This window comes from Schistocerca gregaria, chromosome 2 (assembly GCF_023897955.1).
Source record: "Schistocerca gregaria isolate iqSchGreg1 chromosome 2, iqSchGreg1.2, whole genome shotgun sequence".
In the NCBI taxonomy this organism is placed as follows: Eukaryota; Metazoa; Arthropoda; class Insecta; order Orthoptera; family Acrididae; genus Schistocerca; species Schistocerca gregaria.
Window position 1 is genome coordinate 425,667,496 of NC_064921.1, and position 19,346 is coordinate 425,686,841.

A 19,346-nucleotide genomic window follows, 5' to 3' on the forward strand; every position below is an offset into this window, starting at 1 on the left:
TGATAAAGTACTCTGAGCATAATTGGAATATCTGCGGTGATTTGAAGGTTGTAGCCCTTCTGCTAGGAATAAAGACTGAGTGCTTTCTTTGCCTATCGAGTAATCGCGATGACAAGAGTCACTATATGGTGAAAAATTGGCCAGTCAGAAATTTATCTGTAATCTGTCAACGCAACGTTCAACATGTTCTTCTTGTGGATCATAAGAAGATTAACCCACCTCAGCTCCATATCAGACTGGGTCTTATGAAACAGTTTGTTGCAGCAATGGCTGATACAAATAGTGGTTTTCAGTACCTAGAAGAAAAGTTTGGAAAGTTGAAAACCGACCCAAAATTCGAAGCAGGAGTCATAGTTGGAACAGAAACACGGAAGTTGATTCGAGATCCACAGTTCAGATTGGAGCTCACGGAACGAGAACTAGGAGCTTGGGACACATTTGTGCTTGTCGTACACAACCACAGGGTTGACAATTATGCAGAAATTGTGGACAACTTTCTAACAGTATTCCAGCACCTCGGTAGCTGAATGTCACTAAAGATGCATTCGCATCTACATCTACATCCATACTCCGCAAGCCACCTGGCGCCGTGAGTGACAAGCAAGGTGAAAGATTCTATCAGAAGACGTCCACCATGGAATCAAGACAACAAGGCCACTCCAATGTGAACATGATGGGGGTTACTGTTGGTTTTTGCAGAGAGCAACAGAAGGTGTTCACAGGCGGAAAGCAAGAACCGCTATGCACTTTTAAACCACGTCTTCGTCAATCTTAGTGTAACTAAGGGCCCTAGACTCATTTCAGAGGTAAATAAACATTTCATAATTCATGTCTTCATTATAATACTTAGTGTTTTCATTCCAAAGTACGAACGTTAATTTTACAAAAATTTTCACATTCGCAGTTCAACGTAGTCAGTACCATTATTCTTGATAGCTTTTACACGTACATAACTTCTTTCCCTGACGTGCCAGAACAAATCCGATAGCAGTTCTGTATTCAGCCCATATGAATTAGTATAAGGAACGTATTTTAAACGCAATAGCAGCGAAAAAATTTTATTTCGTTGCATGGTGCAGTCAACCCTTCTCCGCGTCTTACAAATTGTCTTGCGGTTTGGATAGACTGTTTTGTTCGTTACAGAACAATAAAATATTATACAGCCTGTGTCCGGAAGAAGTATGTATTTGAGTCAGACTGTATGCTTTGACATACAGGAAGTTTGCATGCCATGAAGCATTATTTTGTCTTGTGGTGCAGTATTGAGTCTTTGTCACTTACGTACTGAGGTTCAGGCAACCACAGTTGTTACAGGGTTTTGGTGGTAGCCGTCCTTTCAGGCGCGAGTGCCGTGCCCTAGAAAGCTTGATTACGATATATTTGACACAGAGCTTGAATAACGTGTTACTTTGTTGAGTTAAATAATGGTGTTGCAGGAGGGATACTCAGGTATATGACAGGAACGATCATTCGAAACAAAAAATTCTAGTAAACGTGAGCCCTAACACGCATACTTCAGGAGCTGTGAGTACTTCGTCATTGACACTGTAAAACAAAATTCTTCTGCTGCAAGCTCTTTGCTTTCCAGATTTTGAGAAACTGTAGCATGGAGCAAAACAAAAAACAAATGTCCGATAAATATGGGCTCTAAAGTGCATATGTTAAGAGCTGTGAGCAATTTTTCATCTTCGCTACTGTGAAAGACAATTCTTTTTCTGAACAAGTGCTCGAAGCTTAGAGTATTTCCTATCTACGAGATAATAATTTACCGCCCACATGAATAAAATATAGAGATCCAGTCTGGGTAAAAAATGGTCAGCTGGTCCCACAATGCAATGATGAAAGCGAAGAATGAGGAAATCAAAGGATGTCTTTCCATAGGCATGAGAAAATATGTAAGACAAATGAGTTATCCAATCCTCGGAAACGAACCACCAAAGAAAAATATGGAGCTTCCTCAATTATGTGAGAACTGGCGATTCCGTGACCAAACTATCAATACACAGTTTGGGAATGATGAATAATGGTCAATGTGGCTGCTAAACATCGGAGCAACAATTGGACCACATTATGTACGACTGCCCAAAAGGAAAATTTGTAGGTACTGAAATTTGCAGGCGCAACACCTGAAGTAGTCAAGTGACTGTTCTTTGTTGGGATGGAATATCGTTATCTCAACATTTTATAGTTACTGTGAGTACTCCAAATTACGCAGGACGAAGAAAAATTCGCGCACTCTGATTTCTCAGTGCGATTGCTCACCTACTAGCAACACAAAAATGTGTCTTACAGACTTTCATCTGCGCATATTTCCGGCAGTAAATGGAAGTTAAAGACTGGCAGTCTGGCAGGCCTGTAATTCCTTATAGGGTAACTGCCTGACTCTATGCAGTTGGTGCAGTGGATAGCGTTGCGGGTTAGCATGTAGGAGGTCGAGGGTTCGGTTCTGGGTCGAAGTGAATTTCTTTTTACCTGGTAAGTATAGTCAGCGTGGTACAGTATCTCGCGCCTCAGTCGTCATACAGAGATTGTAGTGGGTCTACGTACTCGATCACAGAAACTAAAATCCAGTCGTTTTCATTTGTCAACTTTAAAATAAGCCTTTTGCACACCGTGGACGCGAATTATTTCGCACCACTGCATCTACTAGATTCCAAACCTGTTTTCTGTGTACCTTACCCCAATGATCCCATCGGTTAGCACCAGTTATTATTCTTGCTCAGGTCCATTGGATTTCGTTTGGGCCTTGCTCACTAGCAGGGCTAGCAACGCGCTTTGCAAATAATTTCCAGTCTCGGTTACCAGTTGTTCGTATTATCACCACGGAACCAGTAACTACGCCCATAGACATTGCGTCTGATAAGCCCATACTGTTTAGTAAATATCTCCATGCGTTATTATTATTATTATTATTATTATTATTATTATTATCCATGGAAATGTGAAAACATCACTTCCATTACCGCGGGGGAAACAATGTGATTCGAAAACGAACATTTCACAGTTACCAGTGTCGAGGAGAATCAAACAGAATAAATGCTGTAAAAGAGGTGATGTGCGTTAAGTGAAGCAGACCGCTGCGACTATTGATGTGTTTATATTGTTTGAGCTTTTCACCAGACAGGGAATAGTTGCTCGTGGAGTAACGGGCCCGTAACAGACTACATGTGCGTTATAAACGTGTTGTATTTTCTTCTTGTGTCATTCTGAAAGATTGTGGCAGATGCATGGCACACACACATTACGAATATGTGGATATGCTTCTGGTCCTTGCTGCATCTGATAACCGGTCTGGTGTTGCCGCTCGCGAATATGCTGCTAGATCTGATAGATATCCTGGTTGACGTCATGTAGATAAAAATGTGTTCCGTCGACTGGAGCTTCACCTTCGGGAGAGTGGTTCTCTCCTTCAACCCTCGCGTGACTGACGTTGTCCATGGACTCTCCTACTGCAACTACTGCGGAAGTTATTCTGGAGGTCATGCACCAAGATCCCTGCGAAGTACATGCAGCGTAGGAAAGCAGCTGCTCGTCTCTCAACAGACGATCGTTGACGAGAGGCAGTTCTATGAATAGTTCCAACAACAAGGGGCAGCCAACAAAGACTTCATAAACACTGTAATTGTGTCGGATGAAGCAGCGTTCACTCGTCAGGGTGTCTTCAGTATGCTCAACGTGACGTTAACCCGAACGTCTCCCGCGACCTTGGATATCAAGTTCGCTTTAGCATCAACGTCTGGGCCGGAATTTTGGGAGACAGGAGTTTGGGTCTGTACTTGTTGCCTGACTGGTTGACTGCACGAAGGTATCATGTATTCCTCCCAAAATATTTACCTGAAGCACTGGAAGATGCTCCAGTCCCTGTTCGGCGGAGGTTATGATTCCAACACGGTGGTGCACCTCCACGCTTTGGAATTAATGCGTCACGATATTTACACAGAATATTTCCAGGTAAACGGCTTCATCGATGAGGTCCAGTTGTACGGCCTCCGCGTTCATCTTACCTAAATCCTCCGGACTTCTTCATGAGGGACACTTGAAGAAGAATGTGTTATATTCTACCCTACCAACACCTGTGGTAGAAGTGATAGAGGGTGTTCATGCTTTTCTTGTATCTGTGGATGCAGTCATGTGGCGAAGAGTCCAGAGCTATATGATCCAGCGGGTGGTGCAATGTTTGGCCGTGCAGGGAGTCGCTTTGAAAATCTGCTCTGAGGAAACGTCTTCTTTTGTAAATGTTATGCAGCCATTAATTTGGAAATTATTATTGTCACTGTTTGCTAACGTGTTACATCTGAGCGGATGTACTGCATGTAGCACAAATGACTTGTAGAGGCTGATTTATTTAACTGAGCAGTCATCTTTAGCACCTCGAAATTGATATTGGTTTTGTAGTTATTCTGTCCTATGACAGGTCATTTGTTTTAGCCGTCTGTTTCTGATTTGGTTGACCGCGTTTTTGTTATGTTAAGCGTTACACAACACTGTACTATATAAAAGTTGGATTCGTGTGGCTTACGAAACGATGTTTACTCCAGTATTATATGGCAGAATGAAATTGGCAAATATAAAGAATACGCCTCTACCCAAAATCGAACCCTCGAATTCCTACTTGCTAACTCAACCGATATCACTGCACCAATTGCACAGCACTAATGTGATATGCCGACAGAGGTAGTTACGTACATCTGATTACAGTATTGCAAGATTGCCAACCTCTAACGTTCATTTACTGCTGGAAATATGCGCAGGACGAAATTTTGTGATAGACGTTTTTATATTGCTGGTATGTGAGAAATCGCACTGTAAAGTCCTAGCGCTTTAATGTTTCTTCACACTGAGTAATTCTTTAAACCATACGCTAAATAAATAATCTTTCCCCTTAGCAGTCACCCGCCTGAATCTTTTGCCAATTGAGAGATCATAAAGACACTTTTCCAGTTCTGTGGGTAAACATTATTTGCCTTTTTCATCTTTATCACGAAGCGAAACGACACGTTAATTAGCATGCTGGACTCGTATTCGGGACGACAACGGTTCAAATCCACATCGCGCTTTCCACTTTTAGATTTTCCATGGTTTCCCTAAACCACTTAAGGCAAATGAAGGATGGCTGCATTGGCATGGCGGGGTCGGATTCCTTCCGCATCCTTTGCTAATCCGAGCTGGTACTCCGTCTCTAATGAGCCCGTTGTCGACAGGGGGTTAAGCTCTAATCTTCCTTCCTCCTTGCAAACGCATGTTGTTGATTACTGCTTATTCTACCACCTTTGCAAATGATTGCCTTGAAACTCTGTCCACTCCTCTGCATCCTCTGACAAGGCTAGTGGCAGAACATGGGAAGTCTTCAGTCTTTATTGGTGATAAATCCTGTTAAATATTTATACAGTGGCTGGGCTCGAACCCAGGACACACGTTTGAAAGTCAAAGATGCTGCCATTTGACTTTAATGGGTATTTTGTGTCGCCAATCCTCAATATAATTATCTGTGCCTATAAAAAGTGTATTCTTTGTGCAGGAAGCCCAGACGTATTGCAGCGGTGATGGGAACCGTACCGGATGAGCAAAAGGCCATTCCATCGTGGCTGGACAGAGCATTCATCGTGAGTGCCCTTAAGTGTGGCGACCCGACAGTCGACGAATCAAGTGTCCAACTAAAGTCGATGGGCCAGGTTGGTGGTGGACTCCTAAGTGAAACTTACAGAGTAGTCGCTCAATTGCACTCTCTCGGAGAGTCTGATGAGCGGGAGACATCAGTTATCGTGAAGAGCTCGCCAACAGTGGGTGGCTTCCTCAAGGAACTGGCGGACAGCGGTGTGTTCACCAAGGAGACGGTCGCCTACGGTAGCTTCCTGCCCGCCATGGACTCCGCGCTAGAGACCATCGAGGGACAAAGCTGGAGGCCACTGGCTCCCAAGTTCTTCCACCATGGGTCGCAGCCTACCAGCTTCTTGGTGATCGAAGATCTGGAAGCCTCGGGATTCCACAAAGTGGCTCAAGGTGTCAGCCTGGACGTGGACCAGTGCAGAGCTGTGCTGCGAAATCTGGCTCGCATGCACGCCGCCTCGATGACAGTACTTCATGACCAGCAGTACAACGAGAAACTCTTTCACCAGTCACTCATCTTCTCCAGAAGACTGGTGGACACTTTCCAAGACAAAAATCAGAGGGACGTGAACGGTACATTCGATTTCCTGGAAGATTACACGTGGATCCAGAAATACGTGGACAAGATGGAAAAACTGTCGACGCGTTTTGTGGGAGAGGTAGTGGATGTGGTGGAGCAGTGCCAGGTGGACTTCAAGGTCATGGTACATGGAGACCTGCACAAGAATAACGTGATGTTCCGGGAAGATAGCGACGGCTTGCAGGTCCGGTTGTACGATTTCCAGGTGAGGAACAAGTACACGTTACTAATTACATATTTAACTGTCTACAGAGTTGGTAAACTGCAGAAACTCACAACATTATCGTTCACTGTTACGAAAGCTTCTCACGAACTGTAACATCTACAGGTCTTCTTCTTGTTGTTCTTGTTGTCCTTCTTCTTCTTCTTCTTCTTCACTCCAAGGAGTATAGGCATGTAGCGTGTTCCGTCGTCAAAAAAGCCAACTTTTCCTTACGTTCCTATACTTCTGTTTTCTATAGGGCTATAGTCTCCATTCATGCAGAATATATTTCATTCGTTCCTTAATGCATTATGATCTTTCAGATTGCATCCTTTTATTTTCCTTAACATTTTTAAATTTTCTGACTGTATCCTTCTTTGGTGTTTCCTAGTTGTGGTCCAGGTCTCACTTTAGTATGTGAGCATAGGCGTTGTTATTACCTTGTAGAGTTTTGTCTTACTGTCTTTCTTTGTTTTATTGGCTACTGTTCTACGTACACTGCCACATGAAACATATTCAACTTATTGGAGATGTCATTTTCATATTCATAACCTATATTAGATACCTGTTCAAATGATTTTCAATTTAGCATTATTTTAGAACATAGTATGTACTTTTCTTTAAAAGCCGTACCAGCGATATATAGATAGTTAAAATTCTAATAAGTCTCGATCGCAAGGGTTTATTAAAATTATTAATCGCACTTTCAAATGGTTTAGATTTTATCAAAAATTACCTTGAGACTATGTCTCGTCAGATGGTGAACAGAGTCGACGGCTGGGCCACTGGTCACTGTCGGAAGATACCACTGGTAACTGATTAACTGATCAGTCAGGACTGAATAGTCTTTTAATCTAAATGTGTATTTCTAGGAACTAAGTTTACCGATGAATCAAAAATTTCGTTGTTTAAATACAACTTTTTATGACCTTTAGTAAGACTCTAGTTCTGGTCTCTTTCAATTATCTGCCGCACTGTTGTAATGTTACTGCATGATCGCCCTTTTCTAGAACCATTTTGTTCTTCCAATAAGAGGGTGTCAGCTATTCTTTTCAGTCTGTTATTAATTATTGGTGCATGCAATTTATACCTAGTGCTCAACAGTCCTATTCCTCTGTAGTTTTCATAAGCACTTGAAATTCCCTTTTTATAGAATGATGTTTTTTCCGTCACTCTCCAAGAATCAGGTATCATCTTAAAATTCCAACATTCATTTAACAGATGCAACAGCAGCCTCAGTTCTAAGATTAAAACACAATATTTAATAATTTCTGCTTTAATATTATCACGTCCTGCTGCTTTTCTATTTTTCGTCTGCTTTAATGACACTTAGGTCTAAGGCGCTGCAGTCGTGGACTGCGCGGCTGGTCCCGGCGGAGGTTCGAGTCCTCCCTTGGGCATGGGTGTGTGTGTTTGTCCTTAGGATAATTTAGGTTACGTAGTGTGTAAGCTTAGGGACTGATGACCTTAGCAGTTAAGTCCCATAAGAATTCACAGAAATTTTGAACATTAATGGCTCTTCTATCTTCCCCAAGCTAATATTATCATCTTGGTATATTTCATCTCTTGTTCTTTGTTCTGGTCTACTTTCATTAGCTCTATTTATTATGGTTTTCTTATTTCATCCGCTTGTTCTTTGTTCTGGTCTATTTTCATTAGTTCTACTTTTTCTACCGTAATGCCTGATAGCGTTTTATCCATGCTTCTTTGTATATAACGTGTAATCGTCCGGAATGTTTCTCTTGTCTGTTAAGTTTTTTTCAGGAATTTATATTGCATGCCTCGTCTACCATGTAGATCAATTTCAGTGTTTGATATCATTCTATCACGGGTTCTTGATGAGCTGCACTCATTATTTCCTTTACGGTTTTCTTTATATTCCACTTTTGTTTCTTCTGTATTGTGCGGTAGTAGTGTACAAGTTAATGAGAGAACTGAATCGGAGTCGCCAGTTAGCGTATTTGAGGGTATTGTAAAATCCAGTTAGGACTAAGATCACAGGTCCTCAGAAAATTGAAAAAAATTGACTTTTCTGGCTGCTGCACCAAAGATATTGATATTTTCAAGTAAATTCTACACCGATATTGAATTCTTCATCACTCAGAAACCAGTAATGAGAAAATAAATAAACAGTACTGAAATAAGATTTCCCAAAGTTTCACGAAGCGTACGTAGTGTTCTCATTGCTATTTTTGTTGAGAAACATGTGACAGTTTATCATAAAACTAGAGGTTCACTCATGGAATGTAGGCGCACCAACTAAAGAGTTAGTAACCCTAGCCGACCCCGCGCTAATACTGAGTAACACAGCGTCTAGTCTTGATAATGACCTCAGTTCGGTGAGGAAGAGTGTGCGCAAGTTGCTTGGGTGTATTGTATGTGGCGTCCTGCCCACTCCTCACTTTAGGGTGCCTAAAGGATCCTGCTTTCTCGGATAGCTATACAACAGTTCAAGAAATTCACATTAATGGTTTCTTATTACAGTAAAGTTTACTGACAATAATTAACTTTGATTTACAACAACGTGTCGCAATCAGGGTCCTTAGCTCAATGTACATGCAGGAGATTAATACAAGGCACAGGTATCAGTATAACAGTTAGGATGTCCGCATCTTCTACTCTCCCGCTCTGCTATTGCCGATCTACTACCGTCACGCTGAGGCTGGCGGGAAAGGAGCTTAAATTCTCTGCTTGTAGAGGTCGCTCGTGTCGTGGTGACGTCATAGCGTGCTATTGGCTGACGTCGTCTCACAGCCCTCTCTGCTCTTATGTTCTTTATCTTCGTGCGGGGCGTTTGTCGTTAGGGCGGGACATTGTACACTGCTGGAGCGTCTTATTGATGGCTCGATACCATAGAGTTTCGAAACTGTGAGGACATCGACTGCTACGTTTAACCTGTTTCAAAATAGTCCGAGCCACTTTTTGTGGGATTATGAGCAGAAGATTTAGCAAGGTACTCGATGTGCGACACGGTGCCTGAGTGTTAGCCAAGCACGTACGTGCGCTCCTGTGAACACTCCAATTTTCATCTTGTAACACGGCAGTGTCCACAGTATAGCCCTAGAAAGAAGTGCGAGACTTGCACAGCACGAATGTTAAAATAACCTTCCTCCTGGTTCAAGTTCACGATAACCTGAATGAGTGGGTCCATGTCATCGCACGTAGTACGCCACCAAAACGTGACAGCACTGCTTCCGGCCTGCACGGCACCTTATGGGGTTAAAGCTTCACTGGGCCTTGTAGCATTTGGAAAGAGACGAAATCGCCACTCGACGTCCACACTACAAGCCTCTAGTCAGCTACCGTCCGTTTCCTGTGTTGTCTGGCCAACTGGAGACGTGCACTTACATTTCCCGAGGTGAGAAATGGACTTCTGGAAGGTAGCTGAGTGGAAATGTCCATTACATGCACTTCCCTTTGCAATATTCGCTCGTGAACTGGATGAAACGGACGTTCATTCACTGACGGCAGGAGTTGTTGTCGGGATTGACAGCGTTTGTCACTGCTGAAGCTTGACACTCTCCTGCGGTCCATGTTCTCACTGGGAGGGAACAGCATTTCTTGTAAACACTCTGCACAGTCGCGTTTGTAAATCAGCAAACTAGGAAACTTCATTCACGCTGTGGGCACAGGCACGTCCAAAGACGATAACTCCTTTCTGCCATATTGTCGCATGTCCATATAGACCCACACATTATCTTGAACTGCTGGCAACCGCAGCCAAGTGTCCATATTTTTACATAAAGGCAACAAACACCGCTGTGACTGTAGAAAGTTTATTAAAACTACAAACGGTTTCATCGCAATTTAGGTGCATCCTGAGGTCATCTAAATAGGGGTTGCAAAGAAAGTATTGTCATTTTTTCTTTTTGCATAGGCTTAATGGATATTGTTACATGGAGTAGTACAGACCAGCTCATTAGACACTTACGTAATTGTGTCTACAACATTACTTAACGCTTTCTTGAAGCGTATCCTCGTCGTTCACGTCGTTGCTTAAGTTGAAACCCACTAGAAGCGTCTGTGAAATAGATAAAATGCGGTGTCCATAAAACAAAATAAAATCATTACGTGGCGTGGGAGAGTGAAATAAGCCCTTCAAAGCGTATCAAACCGTGTATAAAGAACAATAGAAACATATAACAATATCAGCAGCAGGCGATGCGGGCTCAGCCATAAGGAACACTAAACTACCTGGAACCTTATTCAAGCAGACACCGTGGTATCCGAAAACCCAGCGATACGGCGCTAGACAAATTAGGGCTACTGGACAGCGTAGCGTGGTAGAGGGGGAGGTGCTGTACATGAAATAATCACAATTTATATCAGCAGTTGATGTAAAACGTGGAATATGGTTGGACAGAAAACTAATACTATTAATCTTTTATGATACAGATCATTGTTATTTTTAATGGATACTGTAACTCTCATTGTAAAAAAACAATGGAGAAATTATAAACAGTAAAAGCTTTTACTCCCATCAAAATACGTTGTCGAAAATTAGGACAATGGGCTCTGTGGATAGGTAGTCAAAATTTCCTGAAATTTTCCAGTGTCTCAGTTCCGTGTGGATATTCAAGGTGAGCTGAGGACATTTTTGTAAGGCTTGGAAAGCCGCTATCTCTTCTAAAATACTAAGGTTGTTACCCCTATTTCCAAACTATATGATCTGCATACTCTTGTGTATCTACGTCAGTGATCTCATCTCCTGTGTCCCGTAAATGCACCCTTAATGCTGACCCTGAATTCGTGCAATCGTTATGCTCTTTAAACCGAGTTGAAAAAGTTCTGCCAATTTGACTTATATATCTGGTGTCAAAATGCTGACAAGAGATACAGTAGACGTCCGATGAGTTCAACTTCAACCTCTCACTCACTCTTCTTCCTTATATTGTTTCCCGTACGTTATTTCCTTCGCCGATTCTGCGGAAATTCCTTGTAACTCGAGTTGATTTTCAACAGTCTTCTGTAGCGCCGCGTCCCAAAGGCGTAGAGGCTCTTCTGTTCCGATTTTTTCACTATACATGTCTCACTGCCACACAATGTTGCGCTCCAGACGTACGTTCTCAGAGATTTGTTCCTCAGTTTAAGGCCTATGTTTGATACCAGTAGACTTCTCTTGGCAAAAATGTCCTCTTTACATGTGGCACACTGCTTCTTAGGTCCTCCTTGCTTTTTCCGTCTTGGGTAACAGAATTCCTTAACTTCGTCTTCCTTGTGATCTCCAATTTCTAGTTTAAGTTTCTCGCTGTTCACATATTTGCTACTTCTCGTTACTGTTGCTTTTTTCCCGATTTACTCCCAGACCATATTTTGTGCTCATTAAACTGGTCATTCCGTTCAACAGATCCTGAAACTCATCTTCATTCATACTAAGGGCAGCAATGTCGTCACCGAAACTTATTGATATCCTTTCACAATGAACTTAAATCCCACTCTTCAACCTTTCTTTTATTCCCGTCATTGTTCCTTCGATGTATAGATTGAACAGTAGGGAAGAAAGAGTGCGTCTCTGTGTTACACCCTTTTTAATCCGAGCATTTCGTTTTTGGTATTTCAGTCTTATTGTTCCCACTTGCACCTTTTCACACTGTCAATTGCTTTCTCTGTATCGACAAATCTTTTGAGCGTGACTTGATTTTTCTTCGGTCTTGCTACCATTACCAAGCGCAAAGTCAGAACATGTCTGTGGTGCCTTTACCTTCCTAGACCAAATGATCGTTATCTAACAGATTTTCAATTTTTTCCATTCTTCTGTATTTTCTTGTTGTTAATAACTTGTATTAATGAGCTGTTAAGCTAATTGTCCGTTATTTGCCGCACCTACCTGCCGTTGCTTCCTTCTGAATTGTGTGGACGATCTTTTCCGGAAGTCAGAAAGTACGTCGTCGCTATCATAGATTCTACTCACCAACTTCAGTAATCGTTTGGTTTCCATTTCCCACTGATTTTACAAACTCCGATGGAATATTGTGCATGCCTTCTGCCTTTTATGACTCCTAGTCTTCCACAGCTCTTTTAAGCTCCACTCTAATACTGGATCTTCTACGACTGCCTTATCGACTCCAAATCAAGTTATCAGACAAGACCTCCGCCTCCCAGAGGCCATCACTGTACTCTTTCCATCTACCAGCACTTTCTTTTGCGTTTAACTGTGGAAATCCCACTGTAGTCTTAACCTTGTCACCCTTGAGTTTAATTTTACCGAAAGTTGTTTTTACTTTTTTATATGCTGAGTCAGTTCTTGTGATGATTTTGTCTTTTTCGATTTCCAGCAGTCATTTCACCTTGGCTGCCCGGCACTTCCTATTAATTTCATTCCTAAGGGATAGATATCGCTTTTAATTTTCTTGTATTTATGTTTGAATGTCCAACATCTGTAATTGCCTTTGTTAGAGAGTTCCAATCCCCAACAGCTAAGCCGGCTGTTGTTGTTTTCCTTATTGTAGCATCCGTATCCTTAGCGAACTTCAAACACCTCTCGTCATTTCTCCCTACCATAGTATCCCATTTTCTTCGACACTGATTCTTCCGGACGATACTTTTGAACTTGAGTCTCCTCTTCATCATATTTAGTAAATTGGGATTCGAGTCTGTGTCTCCTCTTGAAATTCATGAACCGGATATTCTCCATTACCATCTAAAACTTACTGCAGCACGCGCAGTTAGTCTTTCTCGTCTCTCATTCGTACTGCCAATTATATATTTCCCGTAACCCTTCTATTTCTCTTCCTATAACCATATCTCGCTTTAGTTACTGAATTACACGTTCTATATCTTCATATACTCTCTCTATCTCTTCATCTGTGCTTACAGCATCGTTTTGTAAACGTAATCTATTATTGTCGACTTTGGTTTGCTGTCGAGTCTCATGATAACAACCTATCACTGAACTGTTCACAGTAGCCCTACTTTCCCATTCGTAACTATATGCCGGACGAAAAAAAGAAACATTTGAGATAACAGGGATGGCACTGTAGTGGTTTCTAGTAAATCTCGATCTACTTCTGGAGGAAATCGAATGGATACTACAACACACACAAAAATATTAAATCAGTATAAGATACTTAACTGGGAAACACTCCACGTCCATAGGAATGTCTATGTATTCTTTACTGCCGCTGAACACTTTATCACTTCATACAATACGTAATGAAAGTCTCTTCTCAACGTACAATTGGCTATGAACTTCGATAGACAGCTCTGACTTCTAATACAGCTCGCGCTGCTGGATGTGACGTCACACGATGCTGTCGTCGTAAGCGATGATCCAGACTGGGCAGAGCGACGCAGCACTCTGACGTCAGTATTCTTCCAGCTGCAGTGGCTTATGGACAGTCGTTCTTCCCGCGAACCATACGCGACTGGAACAGAAAAGGGAGGTAATGACAGTGGCACGTTAAGTTCCCTCCGCCACACACCGTTGGATGGCTTGCGGAGTATAAATGTTGATGTAGATATACACTCCTGGAAATGGAAAAAAGAACACATTGACACCGGTGTGTCAGACCCACCATACTTGCTCCGGACACTGCGAGAGGGCTGTACAAGCAATGATCACACGCACGGCACAGCGGACACACCAGGAACCGCGGTGTTGGCCGTCGAATGGCGCTAGCTGCGCAGCATTTGTGCACCGCCGCCGTCAGTGTCAGCCAGTTTGCCATGGCATACGGAGCTCCATCGCAGTCTTTAACACTGGTAGCATGCCGCGACAGCGTGGACGTGAACCGTATGTGCAGTTGACGGACTTTGAGCGAGGGCGTATAGTGCGCATGCGGGAGGCCGGGTAGACGTACCTCCGAATTGCTCAACACGTGGGGCGTGAGGTCTCCACAGTACATCGATGTTGTCGCCAGTGGTCGGCGGAAGGTGCACGTGCCCGTCGACCTGGGACCGGACCGCAGCGACGCACGGATGCACGCCAAGACTGTAGGATCCTACACAGTGCCGTAGGGGACCGCACCGCCACTTCCCAGCAAATTAGGGACACTGTTGCTCCTGCGGTATCGGCGAGTACCATTCGCAACCGTCTCCATGAAGCTGGGCTACGGTTCCGCACACCTTTGGGCCGTCTTCCGCTCACGCCCCAACATCGTGCAGCCCGCCTCCAGTGGTGTCGCGACAGGCGTGAATGGAGGGACGAATGGAGACGTGTCGTCTTCAGCGATGAGAGTCGCTTCTGCCTTGGTGCCAATGATGGTCGTATGCGTGTTTGGCGCCGTGCAGGTGAGCGCCACAATCAGGACTGCATACGACCGAGGCACACAGGGCCAACACCCGGCATCATGGTGTGGGGAGCCATCTCCTACACTGGCCGTACGCCTCTGGTGATCGTCGAGGGGACACTGAATAGTGCACGGTACATCCAAACCGTCATCGAACCCATCGCTCTACCATTCCTAGACCGGCAAGGGAACTTGCTGTTCCAACAGGACAATGCACGTCCGCATGTATCCCGTGCCACCCAACGTGCTCTAGAAGGTGTAGGTCAACTACCCTGGCCAGCAAGATCTCCGGATCTGTCCCCCATTGAGCATGTTTGGGACTGGATGAAGCGTCGTCTCACGCGGTCTGCACGTCCAGCACGAACGCTGGTTCAGCTGAGGCGCCAGGTGGAAATGGCATGGCAAGCCGTTCCACAAGACTACATTCAGCATCTCTACGATCGTCTCCATGGGAGAATAGCAGTCTGCATTGCTGCGAAAGGTGGATATACACTGTACTAGTGCCGACATTGTGCATGCTCTGTTGCCTGTGTCTATGTGCCTGTGGTTCTGTCAGTGTGATCATGTGATGTATCTGACCCCAGGAATGTGTCAATAAAGTTTCCCCTTCCTGGGACAATGAATTCATGGTGTTCTTATTTCAATTTCCAGGAGTGTAGATGTAGAACGTCCTCATGTCGTGTTTTCTCCAACGTCTCTCATTCGTAGATGCGTCAGGCAGCGACTATTCTTACTTGTTGTTCCGGGGGATCTTGTTCTCCCAATGACACCACAACTGTCCAGAAATCCTTGTCTTCTTTCCATTTCATTCCACTAAGAGCGACTAAAGAGTGAGGCTTTGTCTTACCATTTTTAGATATTCTAGCCTTCCTACTACGTTTAAACATCTGACATTCCGTGCTCTGACTCATAGAATGTGGTTATTCCATCTGTTTTTCACGGTCCTCTCCCCCTTCCCAGTTCCATTTCAGATATCGGCATGGCGGACTTATACGGAATTCTTTTGCCAATGGCTTTATCATTTTGACTCTTTGTCATTCACAGGTCCTGTGGTTACACTTCATGTGCCTTTTATTGTCTCTATTGCCTTCTTCATCTTCTTGCCGTTGATCATTGTTGTTTCTCCCGCCTTTACATGCAGCTGCGCACCTCAAGGACGAGAGAGTGCTGTGAACTTCTGTCCGCTCCTCCGCCTTCTTTGACAAGGAAACTGTCTGAAAGTACAGTATTTGGCCGCGACTGCTGATGATTCTTATTTAAAATTTAACCAGTGGCTACGTCCTAACGTGGGACCCAGGAGGAGTTGATTACTAGTGAAATACCCTTCTGCAGCTAGCTGTTGTAATCTGTCTGTGTTGAAGACTTTGTTTGTGAAATGGGCTTTTCTTTTGAAGAGTTAACGCATTTATCGCTGTATGTGAATTCATAATAGAGGTTGGCAGCCTCAAAAACCTCATCAGCTATATCTAGAGCCCGTGTGTGTTTTGAAAAGTGGAGTGTAGTGTGCAATTAGTGCTATACCGGGCTGATCTTTTACCACCAAACCATAACTCCTGAGAGACGTATGCTGAAGTCTTTTCCTCAGAGAACTAACAAATAACGTAGATACCTACGGTTATTTCATGCACAGTAATGCGAAAGGATACACTGCCAGTGCATCTATGACAGTGATTTTGATGATAAAGCATTATTAGATCTTTTCGATCGTTGATAGTTCTCTGAAATGTTTCAGTACATCGTCCAAACACGTATCAGGTGTTATATAATGCTGGAAAAAAGTCGGTCCAGTATCTGAAGTAGCACTAATTGCACACCAACCTCCTGTTTTGACATCATACTGAGGCGTTTGATGAGGATTTTCGAAACTGCAACGTCTTTTATTCTCGATGTTCGTGTGCCGTACACCAATGAATGTTGGCAAGATCCACCAGTAAAAAAGCTCTCCATTAAAGACTGCATTTTCCATCTGCAGTACTAGTCTGACACACTGAACTAATCAATCTGTCATTGCCATTACTTTGGACCGTTGCACTCTGAATTTGTGTACAGCCATAAGTTCGCAGGGTTCCAAGGCCAGTAACATTTCGAATGAAATGATTTGGGTATTACGCGGCGTCATGAACCATGGACCTTGCTGTTGGTGGGGAGGCTTGCGTGCCTCAGCGATACAGATGGCCGTACCGTAGGTGCAACCACAACGGAGGGGTATCTGTTGAGAGGCCAGACAAACGTGTGGTTCCTGAAGAGGGGCAGCAGCCTTTTCAGTAGTTGCAGGGGCAACAGTCTGGATGATTGACTGATCTGGCCTTGCAACATTAACCAAAACGGCCTTGCTGTGCTGGTACTGCGAACGGCTGAAAGCAAGGGGAAACTACAGCCGTAATTTTTCCCGAGGACATGCAGCTTTACTGTATGATTAAATGATGATGGCATCCTCTTGGGTAAAATATTCCGGAGGTAAAATAGTCCCCCATTCGGATCTCCGGGCGGGCACTACTCAGGAGGATGTCGTTATCAGGAGAAAGAAAACTGGCGTTCTACGGATCGGAGCGTGGAATGTCAGATCCATTAATCGGGCAGGTAGGTTAGAAAATTTAAAAATGGAAATGGATAGGTTGAAGTTAGATATAGTGGGAATTAGTGAAGTTCGGTGGCAGGAGGAACAGGACTTCTGGTCAGGTGACTACAGGGTTATAAACACAAAATCAAATAGGGGTAATGCAGGAGTAGGTTTAATAATGAATAGGAAAATAGGAATGCGGGTAAGCTACTACAAATAGCATAGTGAACGCATTATTGTGGCCAAGATAGATACGAAGCCCACACCTACTACAGCGGTACAAGTTTATATGCCAACTAGCTCTGCCGATAACGAAGAAATTGAAGAAATGTACGATGAAATAAAAGAAATTATTCAGATAGTGAAGGGAGTTGAAAATTTAATAGTAATGGGTGACTGGAATTCGAGTGTAGGAAAAGGGAGAGAAGGAAACATAGTAGGTGAGTATGGATTGGGGCTAAGAAATGAAAGAGGAAGGCGCCTAGTAGAATTTTGCACAGAGCACAACTTAATCATAGCTAATACTTGGTTTAAGAATCATGAAAGAAGGTTGTATACGTGGAAGAACCCTGGAGATACTAAAAGGTATCAGATAGATTATATAATGGTAAGACAGAGATTTAGGAACCAGGTTTTAAGTTGTAAGACATTTCCAGAGGCAGATGTGGACTCTGACCACAATCTATTGGTTATGACCTGTAGATTAAAACTGAAGAAACTGCAAAAATGTGGGAAATTAAGGAGATGGGACCTGGATAAACTGAAAGAACCAGAGGTTGTACAGAGTTTCAGGGAGAGCATAAGGGAACAATTGACAGGAATAGGGGAAAGAAATACTGTAGAAGAAGAATGGGTAGCTCTGAGGGATGAAATAGTGAAGGCAGCAGAGGATAAAGTAGGTACAAAGACGAGGGCTGCTAGAAATCCTTGGGTAACAGAAGAAATATTGAATTTAATTGATGAAAGGAGAAAATATAAAAATGCAGTAAATGAAGCAGGCAAAAAGGAATACAAACGTCTCAAAAATGAGATCGACAGGAAGTGCAAAATGGCTAAACAGGGATGGCTAGAGGAAAAATGTAAGGATGTAGAAGCTTATCTCACTAGGGTAAGATAGATACTGCCTACAGGAAAATTAAAGAGACCTTTGGAGAGAAGAGAACCATGTGTATGAATATCAAGAGCTCAGATGGCAGCCCAGTTCTAAGCAAAGAAGGGAAGGCAGAAAGGTGGAAGGAGTATATAGAAGGTTTATGCAAGGGCGATGTACTTGAGGACAATATTATGGAAATGGAAGAAGATGTAGATGAAGACGAAATGGGAGATACGATACTGCGTGAAGAGTTTGACAGAGCACAGAAAGACCTGAGTCGAAACAAGGCCCCCGGAGTAGACAACATTCCATTAGAACTACTGACGGCCTTGGGAGAACCTGTCCTGACAAAACTCTACCAGCTAGTGAGCAAGATGTATGAGACAGGCGAAATACCCTAAGACTTCAAGAAGAATATAATAATTCCAATCCCAAAGAAAGTAGGTGCTGACAGATGTGAAAATTACCGAACTATCAGTTTAATAAGTCACAGCTGCAAAATACTAACGCGAATTCTTTACAGACGAATGAAAAAACTGGTAGATGCGGACCTCGGGGAGGATCAGTTTGGATTCCGTCGAAATGTTGGAACACGTGAGGCAATACTGACTTTACGACTTATCTTAGAAGAAAGATTAAGAAAAGGCAAACCTACGTTTCTAGCATTTGTAGACTTAGAGAAAGCTTTTGACAATGTTGACTGGAATACTCTTTTTCAAATTCTAAAGGTGGCAGGGGTAAAATACAGGGAGCGAAAGGCTATTTACAATTTGTACAGAAACCAGACGGCAGTCATAAAAGTCGAGGGGCATGAAAGGGAAGCAGTGGTTGGGAAAGGAGTGAGACAGGGTTGTAGCCTCTCCCCGATGTTATTCAATCTGTATATTGAGCAAGCAGTAAAGGAAACAAAAGAAAAATTTGGAGTAGGTATTAAAATTCATGGAGGCGAAGTAAAAACTTTGAGGTTCGCCGATGACATTGTAATTCTGTCAGAGACGGCAAAGGACTTGGAAGAGCAGTTGAACGGAATGGACAGTGTCTTGAAAGGAGGATATAAGATGAACATCAACAAAAGC

General features: G+C 43.2%; 1 protein-coding gene across 2 annotated transcripts in view; it reads left to right on the forward strand.

Annotated features, from left to right (window-relative positions):
- Window positions 1–19,346, forward strand: part of LOC126324000 (uncharacterized) — a 48,512-nt gene that overhangs the window by 21,679 nt on the left and 7,487 nt on the right. For both annotated transcript variants that reach the window (XM_049994871.1, XM_049994872.1), the window contains exon 2: window positions 5,519–6,392. In XM_049994871.1, coding sequence (XP_049850828.1) covers window positions 5,544–6,392 — 849 coding nt within the window. In that variant the 5' untranslated portion in view covers window positions 5,519–5,543. The remainder of the gene's footprint in view (window positions 1–5,518; window positions 6,393–19,346) is intronic.